The sequence below is a fragment of the Macrobrachium nipponense genome, chromosome 30 (genome assembly GCF_015104395.2).
Source record: "Macrobrachium nipponense isolate FS-2020 chromosome 30, ASM1510439v2, whole genome shotgun sequence".
In the NCBI taxonomy this organism is placed as follows: domain Eukaryota; kingdom Metazoa; phylum Arthropoda; class Malacostraca; order Decapoda; family Palaemonidae; genus Macrobrachium; species Macrobrachium nipponense.
Genome location: NC_087218.1, coordinates 36,456,703 through 36,479,202, shown reverse-complemented (window position 1 = coordinate 36,479,202; position 22,500 = coordinate 36,456,703). Strand labels below are relative to the sequence as shown.

The 22,500-nt window shown below is 36.7% G+C and overlaps 1 protein-coding gene across 2 annotated transcripts in view; it reads right to left on the bottom strand.

Moving 5' to 3' along the window:
- LOC135202451 (villin-1-like) overlaps positions 1-22,500 on the bottom strand; it is a 58,050-nt gene that overhangs the window by 13,978 nt on the left and 21,572 nt on the right. For both annotated transcript variants that reach the window (XM_064231851.1, XM_064231852.1), the window contains exons 2-9: positions 13,012-13,090; positions 11,881-11,994; positions 10,224-10,420; positions 7,058-7,169; positions 6,399-6,512; positions 4,234-4,401; positions 350-463; positions 1-4 (exon numbers count right to left, since the gene is read on the bottom strand). The exon at positions 1-4 is cut by the window's left edge and continues 127 nt beyond it. In XM_064231851.1, coding sequence (XP_064087921.1) covers positions 1-4; positions 350-463; positions 4,234-4,401; positions 6,399-6,512; positions 7,058-7,169; positions 10,224-10,420; positions 11,881-11,994; positions 13,012-13,089 — 901 coding nt within the window. In that variant the 5' untranslated portion in view covers position 13,090. The remainder of the gene's footprint in view (positions 5-349; positions 464-4,233; positions 4,402-6,398; positions 6,513-7,057; positions 7,170-10,223; positions 10,421-11,880; positions 11,995-13,011; positions 13,091-22,500) is intronic.

Below are 22,500 nucleotides of genomic sequence, written 5' to 3'. Positions count from 1 at the left end.
AGTCCTGGGTAATAACAATAGTGGTAATAATGATAATTATAATAATAATGTGGTTAAAATGTCTTCAGTAATGGTGAGATACCTTTTGCTTAATGTTAATTTCAATGTTAATTTCGTTAATAACAACAACAACAACAATAATAATAATAATAATAGCCTATTGAATTTTCCCCCTAAAAGTAAACACAAAACATTTCAAAAGAAAAAATAAAAACCAAAAAATTAAAAAAATCAAATAAAAAAATACGACCCAAGAGAATTCAATCTCGGTCGTTTATCATACGTCCAAAAGGCTCACCTACACAAACACGCACGTTGAAAAATGCAACAACCAAACAAACACACCAACCTCAGAATGCAGGTCAGATTGGGACAGGGGCCCATTTTTGACCTCGATGACCTTCAAAGTGCCGCTCTCGTCCGAACACTTGTACAGTTTGATTTCCTCCGAGACTCGTCTGGCCTGAAATGATTTGCATAAGTTAAGTATATATATATATATATATATATATATATATATATATATATATATGAATAACTTGATCACGAAGTATATAAAACGTGATGCTATGTTAAATAAAGGTTTTTTGCCACGAAGGGAAAAATGAAAAAGCGAGATAGCCAGTACTTTCGGTCCTGTTCGGACCCTTTACCTCAGTTTGCCTCAGTAAAGGGTCCGAACAGGACCGAAAGTACTTGGCTATCTCGGCTTTCTTTTTCATTTTTTCCTTCGTGGCAAAAAACCTTTATTTATATATATAACACACACATATGTATATATATATATATATATATATATATATATATATATATATATATTAGTTTAACCAGACCACTGACTGAGCTGATTAAAGAGCTCTCCTAGGCCTGGCCCGAAGGATTAGATATTCTCGAGTGGCTATAGGAACCAGTTGGTTACCTAGCAACGGGACCTGCAGCTTACTGTGGGAACCGAACCACACCGAGGAATGAACTTCTATCACCAGAAATCAATTCCTCTGATTCCACGTTGGCAGAGCGGGGGAATCGAACCCAGACACTGAGATCGGTAGTCAAGCACGTAACCGACTCGTCCAGCGAAGATCAAACGAGTTGCATAAATGTAAGTTTTTATTCATTCGGGTATTTCCTAGACAGTAACCTCGCCCGCCCCCCCCCCCCCCCCCCCCCCACCAGCCCAGGGATTTACAAGGGTCGCTATCTAGGACTAATATTTCCTGGGGTTATTATTTTGATAATATTTGCAGTTTATTGTTTATACGTTTGTACGGTCATCCAGAACGGGGTTGTACTAAACATGCCGCAGACGTACTTCCTTCCCCCCCTTTTTTCTTTCCCACTTAATGCTCATGTGAGCCGGTGGATACAATACCGGACTAGCTGAAACCCTTGGAAGTCACTATCAGGGATAGATCCATTTATTCTCTATGAATTTGATTGAATAAATTATTTGGGTACAGTGAACCACCCGGTATTCGCGGACTCATGATTAACAGATTTGCATATTCGCTGGAAACAAGCCTATTCGCGGTATTTTTCTATGATAAATATCCTCAAATTCCTGGTTTTTTTTTCTTAATTTCATCATAAAATACACTTTTGTGATAAAACTATTAAAAAAACAGGAATAAAAATTTGTGTGGGTTTTCTTGAGTTTTAACTAACAAAATTGGGAGTTTTAAGTGTTTTGATGGGAGTTTCAACTATTCGCGGATTATAGCAATTCGCGGGGGGGGGGAGGGGGATTCTGGTTACACATCCACCCCCATGAGTGGGGGGGGGGAGGGGGGGGGAGACTGTATATAATAGGTTGAAATGGAATATAAAATTTAGGGTGGAATATACAATTGAGCTGGGACCTACGAAGTCATTCAGCTATGAAAGGGTAAATGAAAGTCAGAATTAGTCGAATAAACTGTTCAAATATGTAGGCTAAAATGGAGATCGAATATGAAATTCAGTTGGGACCTTTGAGGTCACTCAGCTCTGAAAGGGAAACTGGAAGTAAGTATTGATTGAATAAACTCTTCAGATATAAAGCTTTTAGTGGAAATGGATATGGAATGTATCATTCAAGCCAAGGACTGAGACCTATGGGGTCACTCAGCGCTGAAAGAGAAATTGAGAGTAAAAAGGTCTGAAAGGCATAACAAGGGGAAAAACCTTACGTAATGCTTACAGTGCACCGCTTGAAGTGCACTGATTGGCTGACCTTAACAATAAGTGTGCAGTAAATGTGCCAATCTGTTTGTTTTAAAATTTAGTACCATTAGGAAGAAAAAAGGAATTAGTATCAATTACATTTTGAAGAATTGTATACTAAAATTATTCTAAAAAAAAGTAAAAGTTGTTATTTTTATAAAACTAATAAAAATTTAAAACATCTCATACTTAGAATAATGATGAAAATTTAAAATTGCTCATATTAAAAATATTGATATAAATTTAAAATTGCTCATGCTAAAAATATTGATAGAATTTTAAAATGGTTATAATATACATATTTATAAAAAGTTAAAATACCGATAACGGTTAGAATTGTTTATACTAAAAATATTGATAAGAAAGTAAATTTTTTTAAATTTTTTTTTTTTCTTTTTTTTTTCCAAATAAAAAAATAATGATTAAAACAAAAGCTAAAAAATCTTTCATTAAATTATTAAAAAATATAATATAAATTAGTATCAACATATACATATATATATAAATATATATAATATATGTGTATATATATATATATATATATATATATATATATATATAGAGAGAGAGAGAGAGAGAGAGAGAGACGAGAAGAGAGAGAGAGAGAGCTTTTTTCTTTTAATTCATAAACGATGCAAGAATAACAGACAACACAAACAACAAATAACAGCATCGAAAATAACAAATTATAAATAATTAATAACAACGAACATAAACAAAAATAACAATTAGACAACACATAACATATAACAACGAAAATGACAAGGAAAAACAATAGTATAACGAAAAGGACAAACAAAAAGATAACATACGTAAAGAATGACACCAACGAAAATAACAATTGAAATAAAAAATGAAATGATAATCGTATAATGAATAAGGAAAATAAAAAAAATGAAAATAATTAACAAAACAATAACAATTAAATCAATCCCATATCATTTCTAAGCGGCGGTACGTGTCCACAGAAACCGGAAACGAGTTCTCACTCTCTCTCTCTCTCTCTCGAGGTCACGTTCTTGGGGTCGAAGGTTGACCTCGAAGCCCTTCTCATGTGACAAGGAGGAAGAGGAGAAGGAGGAGGAGGAGGATTCATCCTTTCCACTATCTTTCCAGGGAAGGATTTAAGATTGATCTGCTGGGTGGGATTAATAGTCTAAGCTTATTAGTCTCAAAACGGAGATTTTTTTAAGGCTGACAAAGGTCGAAGTCAAGGTTTTCAAAGTTTACATTCTTTATTTATTTCACTGAATATATATATATATATATATATATATATATATATATATATATATATTATATACATATATATACATATCTCAAAATGGCGTTAACGATAAATATTAACGACAAAGTCAATCATTGTTCAAATACAATGGTTAGAGAGTTGCTTTGAAGGCCGAGGTTAAAAAATGTCAAAGGTTCTGCTGTTTATTTAATTGGGTATGATTATAAGCCACTGCTTTCGGGTACCAAAGTTGTATTTTAGTAAGGAAAAGGACCAAGTGGACGTTTTAAAGGTCAGCCTTAGAGAAAAGTATTGTAGAGTTTTAAAAAAGTTAGTAAATATTTTAGTTTACAGTTTATCGTTAAACAAATGAAATTAAGAGGGTTGAAAAGGTGGTTTAAAGGTCGAGGCTAAAGTCAAAGATCCTATAATTACAAAAACACTTATGCAAACATTCCTGGAAAAAAAAAATTACTCACCACAAAGGCTAATATCTATTACCATTCTCCTGCCACGAAATACAAGTTGTTAGAGGGTTGATAGTGGTTTGTTTAAAGGTCGAGATTAAGGTCAAAGATCCTGCTATTCATTTGAAAAAACTTATGCAAATCTTCTTAAAAAAACACTAATCACCCACAAGGACTCTTCTAGTTTACCTATTACTATTATTTTACCTAAAAAAAAACTGTTAGAGGGCTGCTAATGGTCAGTTAAAAGGTCGAGGTTAGGGTCAAAGATCCAATTTTTAAAAAAGAAATGAGCAGACCTTCTCTTTAAAACAAAACAAAAGAGGCGCCACTCACCACAGTCTCGTCCTTGGGAGCCTCGTGAGCGGGAATCGTCTTCTTCTTCGCCAAGGGGAGGAGTTTCTCGAAGCCCTTCCTCTCCTCGTTCTGCAGGAGGCTCTCCTGCCCGTCCTCAATCACCACGACGACCGCGCCCCCGTGTTCCTGCTTCAGGGTCGTCGCGAACTGCGAAGAAAGAATTTTCATCGTTGTTTGCGAAGAAACTGATGACGCAAAGTCTACTAAAATCGTTATAAAAATCTACTGAATTAATCAACCATCTCTAACGCTGCTAACAATTCAGCCTACAGAACCGACTACAGATCTCGTTACAGTTCTGTAAGTCTACAGAGGCTCCCTCGTTCCAAGCTGTCAATTAAAACTAATGCTGTATGATTCTGTGAATTTGTATTAATTCTCATCATTTCGTGGCCTTGAAAAATTTACTGATTTGACTAACCACCTGTAACACTACATACACAGCCTACAGAATTGACTACAGATAACATGACTGAATTAACTAACCGCCAGTACCACTACAGGTACAGCCTACAGAACTGACTGGAGAATACATGACTGAATTAACTAACCACCTGTAGCACTACATATACAGCCTACAGAACTGACTAGAGAATACATGACTGTAACTCAGGGGTTCTCAAACTTTTTAACTCTTCGACCCCCTTATGAAGTTTCAAATTTTCTATCGACCCCCTAGACCAGCATTTAATATTAAAAAAAATGTCAGAATCAATTTGAGTAGTATTAGTTTAGTACTTGACATTCAGTGTGATAAATAAAAGTAACACCTAGTGAGAAAATATACTTTCAGCTTTAGATGTACGAGTATATGTAACTTAACACTCCGACCCCCTTTAGACCCCCTGACTATTCGTAGACCCCTTGGATGATCCTATTGACCCCTGGGTGTCGATATCGACCACTTTGAGAACCCCTGCTGTAACTGTAGGTCCACCCTGGCTACCATGAATATTCTCCACCTTCTCATCCTTTTGTGGCCAAAAATATTTGTTCAAAAGCTAATTAGAACGTTTATGAATAAATTTAAGTCTTGACCACTGGACACTCCAAGGAAAAAAACCTTCAGGATAGAATACAGAGTTTACTGTACTGTGGAGCCATCCAGAGTTAACCTGGAGCTCTGACTCTTAGCCTTATCATTTTGTGGCCATAAATTTATGCAAACGCTAGTAAAAGTTTTATAAAAATCTACTGAAGAAATTATCCATATGTAACGTTAACATTACAGCCTACAGGACAGGTTACAGAGCTAATTACAGTACTGTTGATTTACCTAGTTACCTTGTCTCGTCTCCATGATCTCACAATTTGTGGCCAAAAAAATTATACACAAGGTAATAAAAGTGTATCAAACTCTACTGAATAAATTAACCTCCTGTAATGGCTTAGAAAAGACTTGAAGAAAAGGGTACAGAGCTCATTACTGTAATTGTAAGTTCACCTACAGTACATTTGCCTCCCCTAAAACTCTTCCATCTCACCATTTTGCTGCTCCAAAAATTAAGCAAAAGTTAAGAAAAATGCATCAAAATCTACTGAACATATAAACCACCTGTAATGCTCAGAATACAGTCTACAGAACAGAATATAGAGCTCATTACCGTAACTGTAAGTCCACTTACAGTAACTTTGCCCATAAAATTTAATCTTCTCATCATTTCTTGGGGGGAAAAATTAACCTGTAACAAAAACTAACCTGTAACACTCAGAATAAAACCTACAGAACAGATTACAGGACTAACTAATGTAACTGTAAGTACACCTACAGTACCTTTGCCCCTAAACTTCATCTCACCATTTTGTATCCAAACAACTTAGCAACAGCTAACGGAAATGCATTAAAATCTACTGAACAAAAACAATAAAAAATAAAAAAAAACAAGAATGCAGCCTACAGAACTGCTTACAGGGCTAACTACTGTAACTGTAGATCCACCCAGGGTTACCTTGGCTAAGAATATAGCCTACAGAACAGATTACAGGGTTAATTACTGCAACTGTAAATCCATCCAGGGTTACCTAGGCTAAGAATACAGGCCATAGGGTTAACTACTGTAGCTGTAGATCCAACCAGGGTTACCTTGGCTAAGAATACACCCTACAGGGCTAACTACTGCAACTGTAGATCCACCCATGGTTACCTTGGCTCCCTGGATCTTCTCCATGTTGTTGCTACACCTTCCAGTCCAGACGTAGATGATCGTTTTCGTGTCCAGGACGTACACATCGCCGTCATTCATGAGTTCCCAATCGATCTGAAAACCAGAGGATCAAGTCTAGTAACTCTCGAATTCTCTCTTAAAGACTAGACTCTCGAACTCTATAGAACTCACTCTAAAACACTCTAGAACTCTCAGACTCTCTAGAACTCTATTGGAACTTTCAAACTCTCTAAAATTCACTCTGAAACTCTCGAACTCTCTCTAGAATTCCCTCTAAAACACTCTAGAACTCTCGAACTCTATTTAGAACTCTCAAGAACTCCCTCTAAAACACTCTCGAACTCTATTTAGAACTTTCAAACTCAACTGGTCTGATTTATTTAGATTTTACCCCTTTTACATTATTTTATTATTTTTTTTTATTTTTCTTCTCCTTTTTCCTTTTTTTTGTCCATTTTACTTGGCTTCCTGATCGCTCTCTCTTTCTCTTCCCTCCTGAAGTAAGAATACCACTCTCCAGGCGCTTCTCTCTCTCCTATCCTCTCTCTCTCTCTCTCCTGAAGGAATAATCTCTCTCTTTCTCTCCCCCCGAAGTAAGAATCTCTCACTCTCTCTCTCTGTCTCTGTCTCTCGCTTACCCTCGGCATTTCGGTAATGGTGGTGGTCCTCTTGCCCTTGATGTGGTAGAGGGAAGGTTCGAAATCATCCGTCACTTTCCTCAAGCCACTGGTTACCCCTCCGGATAGCAGCCTGCAAGGACGGCAGACGAATAAATACTATTAAATCAATCAATGAGAATTGATAAATAAATGAATAAATAATAATAAATGGAGAAAGAAAGAAATAGTAAACATGTAAATGAATATAAAAATAGATATATATATAAAGTTAGTAAATAAATAAACTAAAGTAAATTATATGTAAATAAATAGAAAAAGTCAATTACATGTAAATAAATGAACAAAAATAAATTATATGTAAATAAATAAAAAAATAAATTCTATGTAAATAATTAAACAAAAATAAATTATATGTAACAAAAAAATTATATGTAGATAAATAAAAATATAAATTATATGTAAACAAATGAAAAAATAAAATATATGTAAATAAATAAACAAAAATAAATTATAGGTAAATAAATAAACAAAAATAACTTATATGTAAATAAATAAACAAATAATAAATATATGGAAAATAAATAAAATATGAACACATAAATGAATATTAACAAATGAATAACAAACAAACATTACATAAGTAAACAAATAAATAAAAAAATAAAACACAAAATTTATTTCAAATAATATGTATATAGAAATAAATAAATTATGAATAACTATGAAAGTGTATCGAATAAATAAAATAGATTATTCATTAAACAAGTTTTTAAACATCTCTGTTAGGAGCTGCTTGGACCCAGAATTTAGTATTTCATGGACTCTAACCTTGTCCCTCTTGCTCGCGAGGGGAGTGTCATGACCACTAGATGATCACTACTGCTACGGAACTGTGACGTGATGAGAATATAATGAGGTATTATGAAATATAATGAATGATTGTTTTAGTATCATGCAATGTGGCGTTACCAATCATGGTGCTTTTTTACGATTGGCACAATCATGGTTTTTTCTGTCTCTCTCTTTCTTTAATTCTCTCTCTCTCTCTCTTTCTTTCTATTTTTCTCTCTCTCTCTTTCTTTCTATTTTTCTCTCTCTCGCTCCTCTTTAATTCTCGCCTCTTTAACTCTCTTCTCTCTCTCTTTCTTTCCTTCTTTCTCTATCTCTCTCTTTAACTCTCTTCTCTCCCTCTCTCTTTCTCTCTCTCTCTCTCTCTCTCTCTTCTCTTTCTTTCCATCTTTCTCTCTCTCTCCCTATGTCTATCTATCTCTATGTCTGTCTATCTCTATGTCTGTCTATCTGTCTGTCTTTCCTTCTCTCTGCCTCTCTCTTTTTCTCTCACTACTTCTCTCTCTTTCCATCTCTGTGACTCTCTCTCTCTCTCTCTCTCTCTCTCTCTCTCTCCTTTCTCTCTCTCTCTCTCTCTCCATAATCGTAATTCCCCCGAGCATAACATCCTCTGCAGGAGAGAACTCTCTCATTATCATTTCCCCGAAAGGGCGGTTCTTTCCCACCTTCCTTACGGCCTCATCCGTTATAATCCTCGGCAGGCACTGGCGGTCACCACTCCATCCCCTACCCCGGCATCCCAAAGGCACCTTGTTATGGGGGAGGGGAGGGGGGGAGGGGGATGGGGGGGGGAGGTGGGGATATACGTCCTACTGCAAAAGTTGCAACCTCAGCACCCACTTCGGCAGGAGCAAACTGCCCCTTACTTCATCTCGAGCTCACTTCGTTGTTATGATTTCTTGGCGGAGAGAGAGAGAGAGAGAGAGAGAAGAGAGAGAGAGAGAGAGAGAGAGAGAGTCTTTCCCGTTTCCAGTTTTAATTTTCGTGGAATTGTGTGTTGTTTAGTTTCGTAGATTTTACGAAATTTATAATATATATATATATATATATATATATATATATATATATATATATATATATATATTATATATATATATATATGTCATATCACATTACCGTGATTCATATACATACATCGAGCTACAATGTCCTTTAATATCTAATTCGCTCTACCTCGGAATTAATATATTTTCATATATGCTTAACCGAAGGGGAATTTTTTTTTTTTTTATTTACACGATAATAGATTTGCGTGGTCCCAGGCGCGAACTTAAGAAGCCATTCAAATCCAGGAGGTAGAGCGAATTCGATATTAAAGGACACGGTAGCTCGTTATATATATATATATATATATTACGATATATATATATATATATATATATATATATATATATGTGTTGTGTGTGTGTGTGTGTGTGTGTGTGTGTGTGTGTGTGTGAACGATACGTTCCAGCACATAACAAAAACCCACTCCTTTTCCCTGGAATGCAATAAATCCTGAAGCCAAATCTTGGAAATAAATCATTCCGATATTTTCGGAGAAGAGGAACCACCCCTTTCCACCCCTCCACTCCCCCCTCCCCCAACCTCCTCTAAACCGCCACCGCCCCCAACCGACAACTTTGGAAACAATTGTTTAATTAAATTTACTGAGCCGTGTTCAAGGCTTGAGGTCAGACTACTTCCAGTCTCTGTTGGCTTGTGCCGAGTTCTGAGGTCTGCAACAGGGTTCCTAGTCCTAGTCCCTTCGAGCACTTTAGATTAAAATGCTTAGGCCAAGATGAGAGAGAGAGAGAGAGATTTAATAGCCCTACTCCTAACTCTAGTTATCGAGAGAAAGAGAGAGAGAGAGATTTAATAACGCTATTCCTAACTCTAGTTAGAGAGAGAGAAAAAAGAGAGAGAGAGATTTAATGACTCTCACCTCATTGACATCATAAAAAACTGGAGAGAGAGAGAGAGAGAGAGAGAGAGAGAGAGAGAGAGAGAGAGAGAGAGAGAGAGAGAAATTTAATAACTTTCCCCTCATTGACATCATCCAAAAACTGGACAAAGAGAGAGAGAGAGAAATTTAATAATTCTCCCCTCATTGGCATCATGCAAAACCGGAGAGAGAGAGAGAGAGAGAGAGAGAGAGAGAGAGAGAGAGAGAGAGAGATTTAATAACTCTCCCCTCATTGACATAATTAAAAAACTGGTGAGAGAGAGAGAGAAATTTAATAACTCTCCCCTCATTGACATCATCCGAAAACTGGACGAAGAGAGAGAGAGAGAGAGAGAGAGAGAGAGAGAGAGAGAGAGAGAGAGAGAGAAGTGACGCGGCCGCCATCTTTACCTGAGGCCGTTCTTGAAGTAGGCCAGGAACCTCTTGCTTTCGTTCCCCTCCGTCTCTCTGTGCTGGACGGGGCCCCCCCCTAGCATGTCATCCAGCTCAACCGTCTTGATGGCTGCCACCCCGGCCTCATCCGTACTCGTCTCGGATCCCAGCCAGAAGTGGATGTGGGTGTCCAGGGCGCCCTTGGGTGGGTGAGGCTGAAAGATGTTATATATTAATATTATTAATGGTGTTAGTCTAGAGCAAATGGGCTAGAAAGGAGAAGTGGAAAGAATTGGCGAAATCAATCAACTACTGTAGCAAATGAGTCTAAAATTATTACCTTTCTTCTGTTTTAGAAGGTCCTTTTGCTAAATATCTCATTGCTCGGTGGGCAGTGCGCAATTCCTCAGTATTAATATCAAAGGTATAAATGGTATTGGAGAATCAAAGCCATCGTTACTTAAGAGTGTGTGCTCATTTACAAATAAATCGCTACAACTGAGAGGTTTCGTGAATCTATTCGAAGCCCCCTTTTGTACCCATAAATAACAGTGGATTTGATTATCCATTTCAAGACTCATGCTACTATGAGTAATTTTTAATATACAGTATTATTTAGCAAGTGGGCTAGTAAGAAGTGGCGAAAACTGGTGAAATCTGACAATTACTGTAGCACTTGGGTCCAACTGACTATCTTGTTCCTGCCTTGGTATATTTTTTCTAACTCTCTCATTGCTTGGTGGGTGGGGCTGCAAGATATTCCTCAATATCATCATCAAAGGTAATACTTTTTTTTTTTTATTTAGAAGTAAGCTAATAAGGAGAAGTGGCGAGAACTGGTGAAATCTCTTAATGACTGTAGCATTTGGATCTAACCTACTGTCTTAATGCCAATATGGGACATTTGCCTAACAGTATCATTAGCATTTGGGTGTAATCTACAATCTTAATTTTACTTAGGGACATTGTCTAACATTATCATTGCTAAGGCGCCAGGTGCCAGGTTTTAAAGCTCAATCAATTGTTTATTCCTTCCCCCAGGTTACTGGCTTTATTCCATTTCACAGATACTAATCTCAAAAGTATTACACGTATTATCTAGCAAGTGGGCTAGTATGGAGAAGTGGCCAGAACTGGTGAAATCAGTGTCAATTACTGTACCTACTGGGTCTAACCTACTATCTTAATTGTACTCCAGGACTTATATCTAACAAGATTATTACTGTGACGCCAGATTTTATAGCTGAATCAGTCAATTACTCTATCCCTGGCAACTGGTTTTACTCCGATCTACCTCACTGATACAATGTCAAGTATTACAAACCAATAATCAATAATTCCTCCCTCGTGCAACTGGCTTTATTCCATCTCTCACAGGTGAGCTGAGCGGGTCGGGTCATGTGACAAAGGAGAGACTCAAATTCAAGTCATTATGGGCATTTGTTAAGGGCAAAAATCCTAAGCAGTAAAACTACCTTTTCCGAGTTAGGACAAACTTCACAGCCAATACGACGACTGAAGCTTTTTTCCTTAATACTTTTATTTATTTAAATATTTCATGAATATTAAGGCATTGCTCTATAATACTAAACATACGAATTCTTCATTCTCGATTTAATTCGATTATAATATATCTCCAAAACAGCTCCAAGTGACGAGGCAACCTCTGACTTACGATGTCATCGACACCAACTGGCTTGTTGAATTCTCCCATAGACAGGACGAGGTACGAGTCGCCCTTGTGGAATTTGCCGTAGTCCTCCCTCTTCAGAGGTACCAGCTGGAGGTCCTGGAATCAAGAGGTAAAAATAAAACAGTAAAATGAATAAAATTCAAAATAAACACAGATCTGTTGAGGCCATTGTCAGTGAGGAGAGATTGAGAGGCTGGTGAAAGTAACTGATTCAAAAATGAAGGTAATCATTACTAACTTGAATCTCTTGAGTTTATTTTCAGTGAGGATGAACTGAGAGGAAGGTGAAAGGAACAGCTTTTTATTATAAAAATTGTGAATGAAAGGAAACAACTAGAAACTTGGTATTTCTTTGGAATTTTGGATCGAACAAAATCATGACTGGGTAATGTGAGGAGAAACTGGAAGACAGGTGAAAGAAAATTATTTTTAAGGGGAAAAATATTCAGTAAAAGGATGACATTGGAAAATCGTAACAATCTGTCGCTGGTTCTTTGTAATTTTGGAAAGAGCATCATCGTCTCGGGTAAGTAATACGAGAAGAAACTGGAAGGTAGGTGAAAGAACTAACTTTTTCGCTTTATCTGTTACAAAAACTGCAATAAGAAGCAATCATCTGGAAACATGTAGCAACATGTAACTGTTTCTTTGTGATTTTGGAGATATGATTATCCTGACTTGTTAATGTGAGGAGAAACTGGAGGCAGGTGAAAGAACTGATTGGTCATAATGAATAGTGAATGATTGCAGTCGATTGTTGCAATAACAGTCAGCTGACTCTTTTCCCAGCATTAAAGTTTCTCCCCACATTACCCAGAATTACACAGAAACAATTACAATCTGCTATAAACTTCCAGTTCTCTCCTTTAACTGGCCATTTTTCTCTTCAAAAAGTCATTTCTTTCACCCGCCTCTCAGTTTCTCTTCACATTACTCAGATGATCATAAGACATCCACAATCTCAAAGAAATTACAGATTACTCTATATTTCCTTGACAGTGGTTTTCATGACCAATTCTTCCTAAAACGACCGTTTCTTTCACCTGCCTTTCAGTTTTTCCTCACAACCACAGGTCAAGATGCCAAAGGACTGGCTACTGGCTACACACTCACCTCGACCCTCCATATGATGAAGCAGGTGGAGTTTTTGGGTATGATGTTGAAACAGGGGTCCCGGACGAATTCACCCATCCTAAGTGCAAAGAGAATAATAATAATAATAATAATAATAATAATAATAATAATAATAATAATAATAATAATAATTGACAAAATCAAGAAGAAAGTATCACTCCTTGATGTCGCAATACCATGGGACACCAGAGTTGTAAGGAAAGAAAGGGAAAAAATGGATAAGTATCAAGATCTGAAAATAGAAATAAGAAGGATATGGGATATGCCAGTGGAAATTGTACCCATAATCATAGGAACACTAGGCACGATCCCAAGATCCCTGAAAAGGAATCTGGAAAAACTAGAGGCTGGAGTAGCTCCAGGACTCATGCAGAAGAGTGTGATCCTAGAAACGGCACACATAGTAAGAAAAGTGATGGACTCCTAAGGAGGCAGGATGCAACCCGGAACCCCACACTATAAATACCACCCAGTCGAATTGGAGGACTGTGATAAACCCCCCCCAAAAAAAAAATAATAATAAGAAGAAGAAATTGAAGGAGTAGATGAAGACGAAAGAAGAAGAAGAAGAAGAAACATGAAGGCTAAGAACAGGAAGATGACTAAGATTAACAAGAAGAACAGTAAGAACAAGAACAATAAGACGACGAATAACAATAGCAAGAAATAGACTAAGAATAAGAAGAACAAGAAATAAGAAGCAGATGGATAAGAATAAGAATAAAAATAAAAATAATAAAAAGGAGAAGAATAAGGAAAATAAAAACAAATAAAAAGAAGACGAGGAATAGGAATATAAAGAAATAATTAAGACTAAGAAGCAGAATAAAGAATAAAAAGCAGAAGACTAAAACGAAGAATAAGAATAAAAATAAGTACAACAAAAAGGAGTAGAATAAAAGAATTAGAAACAGAAGAAAAATAAAAAGAATAAGAATAACAAAAAGACTGAAATAAGAAAAACAATAATAACCAGAAATATAAGCATAAAAGAATAAAAATAATAAGAGGAAGACTATAAAGAAGAACAAACAGAATAAGAATGAAAAGCATAAGGAAAAAAACATTGAGAATTACATAGGTATCGGACAAGGAAGAAGGAGTGCCGTTACAAAGACCTCGTATCTCTCTCTCAAAATAAGTTTTAATCTGTGCACAGGTTACTTAATAGCATCTCTCTCTCTCTCTCTCTCTCTCTCAAATAAAAAAATATTTTAACCTTTGCATTGGTAGGTAGGTGAATAGCATCCATCTCTCTCTCTCTCTCTCTCTCTCTGAGAGGAGTCGAGTCTTATGTTTCTGTTTACTTTTTTGAATAGGAAATAGCTTTCCCTCCCGATGTTATCCGAGAGTCAAGGAATTTCATTTTGCGAAGGAAGTGTTTGATGTGCTGTCTCTCTCTCTCTATCTCCGTCGCTGTGTTGGTACAATGGAAAGATGTCTGCTTACAAATTTCATATATATATATATATATATATATATATATATATATATATATATATATATATATATATATATTTATGTGAGAGTGTGTGTATATATGTGTATGCACATGAAACCAAACCACGCATGCGCGCGTGCGCACACACACACACACACACACACATATATATATATATATATATATATATATATATATATATATATATATATATATGTGTGTGTGTGTGTGTGTGTGTGTGTGAGTGTGTGTGTATGTGTATGCACATGAAACCAAACCACATACGCACTTACACAAATCATGCACGACACAAACACCGCACATGAAAAAACAATCCCATAAGAGAAAGCAAAAAAAAGTTTAAACTTCCACACAACAAATTTAGGAAAAACGGAAAAACTTCATCTCAGTTACTCGGCACCATTAAGCGATGACGACATACCAGCGTCCCTGAGAACAGGGGACAAATGCTGGGAAGTTGATTTTCGGAATTTAACTCTCAGAATCAAATTCTCAGTATTTCTCAGAATTCAATTTCCGGAATTAAATACGGTGAATTTAAGTTTCAGAATTTTATTCCCTGAATTTAATTCTCAGAATTTAATTCCCGGAATTAAATTAGGTGAATTCAATTGTCAGAACTTAATTATGAGAATTTTGTTACACGACTTTAATTCTCAGCATTAAATTCTCAGAAATTAATTCTCAGAATGAAAGTATCTGAAATTAATGATCAGATTTAAATTCTCGGAATTGAATTCTCAAAATAAAATGTTCAGAATTTGATTCTCAGAATTTAAACCTCAAAATTAAAATTTCAGAATTTGATTATAAGAATTTAATTGTCATATTTTAATTCTGTGATTTCAATGATCAGAATTTAATTCTCAGAAATCAATTATTAAAATAGATTTTTCAGAGATATTCTCAGAATTGATCTCTCCGCAAAAGTTCTTTCTGTAAGTTGTGGTCAAAGTCGCTAATTCATTTTTATTGTTTTGATAATAATTCTAATTAATAATGATAATAAGATGTGTATTCACATATTAATGTAATTATATTCGCATGTTCATTCGGGAATAATAATAATAATAATAATAATAATAATAATAAACTATCGTTATTATGAATATTACCAAAACCAAAAATCTTCAACTTACAGCGGTTTCCTGTCCAATGCAATATCTTATCTACCTTCCTCTCTCTGTCTCTGCCTCTGTCTTTGTCTATCTTTCTGTCTCTCTCCCTCTCTCTGTCTCTGTCTCTGTTTCTGTCTCCCTCTCTCTGTCTTTGTCTCTCTCTCTCTCCCTTCTCTGTGTCTATTTCTGTCTCTCCCTCTCTCTCTTTCTGTCTCTCCCTCTCTCTTTCTCTGTCTCTGTCTCCCTCCCTCTCTGTTTCTGTCTCTATCCCCCTCTCTCTGTCTCTGTGTCTCTTTCTGTCTCTCCCTCTCACTCTCTCTGTCTCTGTCTCCCCCCAACTCTCTCTCTCTCTCTCTGAAATACACGTCCCAGAACCCTTAGCGTATCAGGTCTCGAAGCATCACCTGTGACCAAGCAATCAAGCCCAGGTGAATCCAGCCTTAATCCCGACACAGCTGGATGCCACCTGGTATCCACAGGTAGGTACTCGGTGAGATAAATGGATGAGATCAGCAACATCAATGAATAGCAAGTTCACTTTGGTTCCATACATTTTTTCTGGATGTTTTTTGTGGGATTAGGACGCGTGCCTCACACCCTTTTCTGTTTGCTTTTTATGCCTTAGCTGCAACCACCACACGTGATTGACCACCAGGTACATGATGCACAGCTTTGATTATTAAAATGTCATTTTTTCCCCTCGCTGGGATCGATCTCCCGGGACAATCTCAAAACGACTTATCCTTCCTCTGTCCATTCATTCCTATTGGGCATAAACACTTCACTTCCATATCTGAGAGTTGGTTCAACAGTCCCTTCATAAATTCCCAACCTGGCTCCCTGACAGATCTCTTTCCTGAAGCTGATAACATTCATAACCCAATCTTCCTGGTTTCCATTTTACCCTGCAACCTCACTCCTTTTGCAGACACTTTCCAACCCTTTCACTTTCTTCTGCATTTTTCACCACTATCCCCAAACTGCCTTTTGTCCCCTGTATCATTTGTGGCTCGTTTTCTTTTTCCACAACTTTACTATTACATCAATTCATCGATTAAATCATTCAAATACCATGAAGACATAAGACTACCTTGTCTCATTCAAACTCTTGATACTAACCAGGCACTCTCCCTTCTACATATTCTCACACATCTTTTTCTTCCTTCATAAAAAATGAAAAAAAAAACATAATCTCTTTTAATTAGGAGAAACTTCCCCTGAGAAAAAACAGGAAAGCTAAAAAAAAATGAATAAATAACAATGACATTAGTCATGATAAGGATGATTCAGAAAAAAAGAACCCAGCTAGTCATAAAAAATGTTAGGGAGAGAGAGAGAGAGAGAGAGAGAGAGAGAGAGAGAACCATGTTACGGATTATGTCCTGAGGAACAGAAGAGAGAGAGAGGGAGAGAGAGAGAGATGTGGGATAATGGAAGCAGCAACACTGACTCGTCGTCAGTGTTGCCAGAAAGTCGTGGCCCAGAATCCTCTTTCTCTCCCCCCCCAACTCGTTTTCCACCCCCTTCCCCTCCCCGTCCTCCATCATCTGGCAACACTGACCTCTGGCGTCCGGCCGCCGGTGTGTGTGTGTGTGTGTAAGTGTGTATGTAAACGTGTGTGTATGTACGTGTGTATGTGTGTGTATACGTGTGTAGAAACCTTGCTACCATAAAGTTATTGATTTTGTTTATAAATAGTGGCTCTCCCTGTGAGTGACCTTCTCTCTCTCTCTCTCTCTCTCTCTCTCTAGCAGGAGGGGGTTTGGTGGCAAAAAGAGGGGGTGTTCCCCCACCTTCTGCTTCTGCTTCCCCTCCCGCAGCGGAAGCAGAAGCAGCTAAGGAGAAAGAGCATGACACTCCCTCTATCCTTAGCCCTCTCTCTCTCTCTCTCTCTCTCTCTCTCTCTAGCAAGAGGGAGAGGGTGGTGGTAAAAGAGGGGAGGAGTAGTGGTTTTCCCCCCTTCCCTCTCTTCATGTAGGGGTAGCAGAAGCAGCTAAAGAGAGAGAGAGAGAGAGAGCGGGTTCTCTTAATCAAGGATGAATTAAAATGGTCGACTGTAACCACTGTTGTATTGCATAATAGAGATTGATAGATTGTGTGTTTATTTTTAGTTTTTTTTTTATTTCGTTTTTTTTTTTTTTTTTTTTTTTTTTTTTTTTTTTTTTTTTTTTCTTCTGATGGGATGGGGACCAAAAAGCCCATTCCAATAAACAAAAACATAAACAACGTTGGCATGACACTGACATCCTGGGGGTATTTTTTTTTTTTTTTGTCCTCGGGTAAAGAAGATAAAAACCTCCTTTATTTAGTTTAATTTACTTATTTATTTTCTTTGCTTCTGATGGGATGGGGAACAACCATCCCCCCCCCAGAAAAAAACACTCCAATAAACAAAAACATAAACATCATTGGCATGACACTGACATCCTGGGGCTAGTTTTTTTTTTTTTTCTCGGGTAAAGAGGAAAAAAACCTCCGTTAGTTCCCAGAGAGTTTTTTTTTTTTTTTACTTTTGGTCATTTTCGATTTTGCTGGGTTGGAAAAAAACTGCAATAACGAAGAAACTACAACAACTACAACGTAAACATTATCGGTTTGATACTGAAATGCAGTGGGTAAGTTTTTGTTTTTTCTTTTTTTTTTGCTCAGGAAACCGAAAAAAAACTTCGCTGATTTGCCTGTATGCAAACGAGTTGGATGAGACTGCATTTGATGAAAGAGAGAGAGAGAGAGAGAGAGAGGGAGAGAGAGAGAGAGATGTGACTTCATCAACAATAAATAAACAGATAAAAAAAATGCACCGAAGGAACTTCGACGCAAACGAATTTTCTGTACAGCGTATAATGTTGTATGAAATCAGCCGAGGTCCGTTGGTAGCCTGTGTTGTTGGCATCTATAGCAGTGCTAATGCACGATCATGGCTAACTTTAACCTTAAATGATATAAAGACCACTGAGGCTAGAGGGCTGCAATTTGGTATGTTTGATGATTGGAGGGTGGATGATCAACGCACCAATTTGCAGCACTCTAGCCTCAGTAGTTTTTAAGATCTGAGGGTTTTATAAGAGAAAAAAAAAACAGTAAGGGAAAGACAAAGCCCCTGAGGAACACCAGCACGGTTAGGGAAAGAAGCAGATGTGATCCCATCAACAGTATAAAACGTGGCAGTCAGCTAAGAAACCTATAATCAATTTATATATAATCAAAGAGCTCAACAGAGATGCAATATCTCCCATTATGTAACGGAAGAACTTTCTGGTTACAAATCGTCTCTGTTAAATTAGACAGAGTGCAAAGTTAATTATGGTCACTTAACTTCATCATTATCTAATTGGAAGTCTTATGCAAGTTTGTTAAACTACGAGCTGTTATGAATATCTGTTTTCCATGGGTTTCTGTCTTGTGGTTTCCCTTCTTCTCTACATTATGAAGAAGAAGAAAAAGAAGAAGAAGAAGAAGAAGAAGAAGAAGAACGAATTCGATAAAATTAGGTGGAATAGTTCAGTAGATGTCACCAAAAATACCACTGATTCTGCAGTGACATTCTCGTTGAATCTCATAAATATTCATGTGTACGGTCTTTGTGTGTGTGTGTGCGCGCGTGTAATGAAGGGATCTCCTCTATGTATAATACAAAAAGGGATTATAACTGAATGCTGACGGGTACAAAGACCCGGATAAGAGAAAGAGAGAGAGAGAGAGAGAGAGAGCATTTACCAGAAACTGGGAGCGAAGTTTCATTAAATCTGATTTCTCTCTCTCTCTCTCTCTCTCTCTCTCTCTCTCTCTCTCTCTATATATATATAGATATAATAATATTAATAATAATATAATATATTAATATATATATATATGAGATTTATAAAAATTACAGTAAATTTGTAAATCTGTGCGCGGGTGTGAGTATGTGTGCGTGAGAGAGAGAGAGAGAGAGAGAGAGAGAGAGAGAGAGAGAGAGATTTTTCCCTTCCTAGACGCACCTGGATTACTCTGACCCTCGGGATCAGCGATAAATAACAAACAAGTAGACAAACCCACATATTTTGGGAGAGAGAGAGAGAGAGAGAGAGAGCAGAGAGAGAGAGAGAGATCATTTAGGAAACAAGGTCAGGTTCGATATAGGAATTCGAGTCTCTCTCTCTCTCTCTCTCTCTCTCTCTCTCTCTCTCTGTATACTGTTCAAGGACGAATATTACTTCATCATAATTTTAAAAGAAATAAGATGGCCTCGACGAAGTATGATCCTCATTTATCTGAGGTACAACCATCCGCGAAATAATAAAACCAGTCAATCTCCAATTCTTGTTCTCCGAGGATTCTCCTCTCTTGCCCTGTTTCATCTCTCTCTCTCTCTCTCTCTCTCTCTCTCAGGGAACCACTCATCATGAGAGACAGCTTCCGACTCGGCGACAACGTTAATTGACTTTCGTCTTGAACGCGGATTCAAACCCACGACACAGGTTGACAAATAACGTCAGAAACGACAGCTAGTGACACTGTGATTGCGCGCGCGCAGACATACACACACACACACAGAACCACACACAGGCTGCATATGGCCCCGCAGGTCCCATGAGGACCAAAGAGGAGGAGACTTTTTTTGGGGGGAAAGGGTTCACACATAAAAATGCGCAACTGAATTCTACAGTGAACGTCACAGAACGACAAAACAAAAGACGATCAAAGACAGTCAGAGAGAGAGAGAGAGGGAGAGAGAGAGAGAGATGGAAACGTCGTTAAAGGGAATGGTAAAAGAGGGGAAAGACGATAAAGGAGAGAAAAACAAAAAATAACTAAAAGTAGAGCTCTAGGCACAATACAGATATCAGAATTACTTCAGAGAAACTAGACATATACACTTTTTAACTGTTATACATTTAGACTGACGTTAAATTTGGCATAAATCAGTCTGACTGTTAAAAACAAATAAAAAAAGAATACTGGAATACCTACAGGAAGACCGAGAACAAGCTCCAGAGACTGATATTGACAGGTAGAAACGATTAAACAAAAAGTCCTCTATCTCAATTTTTCCTTCAAAATATTGGTCTTGTATTCAATTTATTTTTTTTATTTTAAGGAACGATCTTACTAAGACCTGCGTTGATACCGTAACTTAGTGATATATAAATAAATAAATATATATATATATATAAAACATTTCTATATATATATATATATAATATATATATTACATATTTATATTATATATATAATATATATATATATATATATATATATATATATATATAATGAAAAAACATGAGCATACTTTAAATACACATTACAAAAAAAAATGATTCAGTAATGTGTTATGCTAAACACGTTCACATGGACGTATACACAAAAACAAATAACTGAATAAATAAACAAATAAGTAATCCTATTACTGACATATAACCGGTTCAAAGTGTGGACAAAAAATATCCAAGTAGCAAAGTTCAAAGCATTGTACATCCTGGCATCCCCAAAATGACACATACATACTGAACTCTGCAATGCAATTTCAGCCTGCTATGTGTATATGCGCGGTTCCATATGCAAATGGGCACCCTGCCCCCCGCCCAAAATTAATCTTTTTTCATATTTGGGACGCCATGTGGTCACTGACCACGGTAAGATAAGAAAAAATAAAAATAATAGCGAGAGCTTGCAAAGGGCAAATATATTAATGCTGCACGCTGGCTACATGTATGCTGGAATAGTTTGCTAGCGCTCACAACGGTCGGTTTGATTTAAAAGTTCTGTAAAACGGAGAGAAAACATTGTTTTATTCATGTTTAATCCAAGTGGTTGTGGTCTTTATATATATATATATATATATATTATATATATATATATAATATATAGATAGATAGATAGATAGATAGATATATAGATAGATAAATAGATAGATTCGATAGATAAACTCTATATGTATGCTGGGATGATTAGCTAACTTTACAACGCGGTCGGTTTGATTTGAAAGTTTTCGTAAAATGGCGAGGATATATCCCTTTTTATTTCAGTTAACTCCAAGTACTAGTCGTCATATATAATATAATATATAATATATATATATATATATATATATATATATATATTAACCGTAAGTCATACCAACCACCAACTTCCCATCCGATAGGCAATACTTGCAGGGAAAAATATTTGACGTTGTAAACGGAGACAATATTTTTCCTCTTCTTGACATGACGGTTAATGACTGGTGAAAGAAAAGGGTGCGCAGGTAACTAACAGAGAGAGAGAGAGAGAGAGAGAGAGAGAGAGAGAGAGAGAGAACAGTCATAGATAGCGAGCGACGTCAGGCTACCGGCAAATGCAATCAGTGCCTGGGAGGGTCTTTAGAAATAAAATTTCCTCTCTCTCTCTCTCCCTCTGTATACACATACACAGACACACATACATACAATGGCTATCTATCATTCTCTTTCTTACTACTGGAATTCCAATCGAAACTAATTCATTTTCCTGTGGAAAAATATTCTCGTTTTTATTATTTGTGATTTATGTACATTAAGCATGAATTACCCTTTTGGTAAGTAGTTGAAGCTTCGATTCTCCCTTACAATACCAATATTATTGAAGGTATTAATATATAAGGGCCTCTAGACTTACAGGACCATAAGTCCAGACTTAAATGACTATAAGCCTAGACTTATAGTCCTGCTTTTTCACCGCTAGCGGTAAATTTCAAACAAATCGACGTTGAAACTCCTATTTCTCCTGATGGGTCGATGCTTTTGACTTGTGACAACTGTCTGTCACACGAAAAACATCGAATAATTGTGGTCGCTGAAAACACATAAATCATTTCCCGCATCGGAAACCTATTTTTGAAATTCCTACTTGACGAAACTTCTCGACCTTAACTGAGAACCCCCCCTCCCT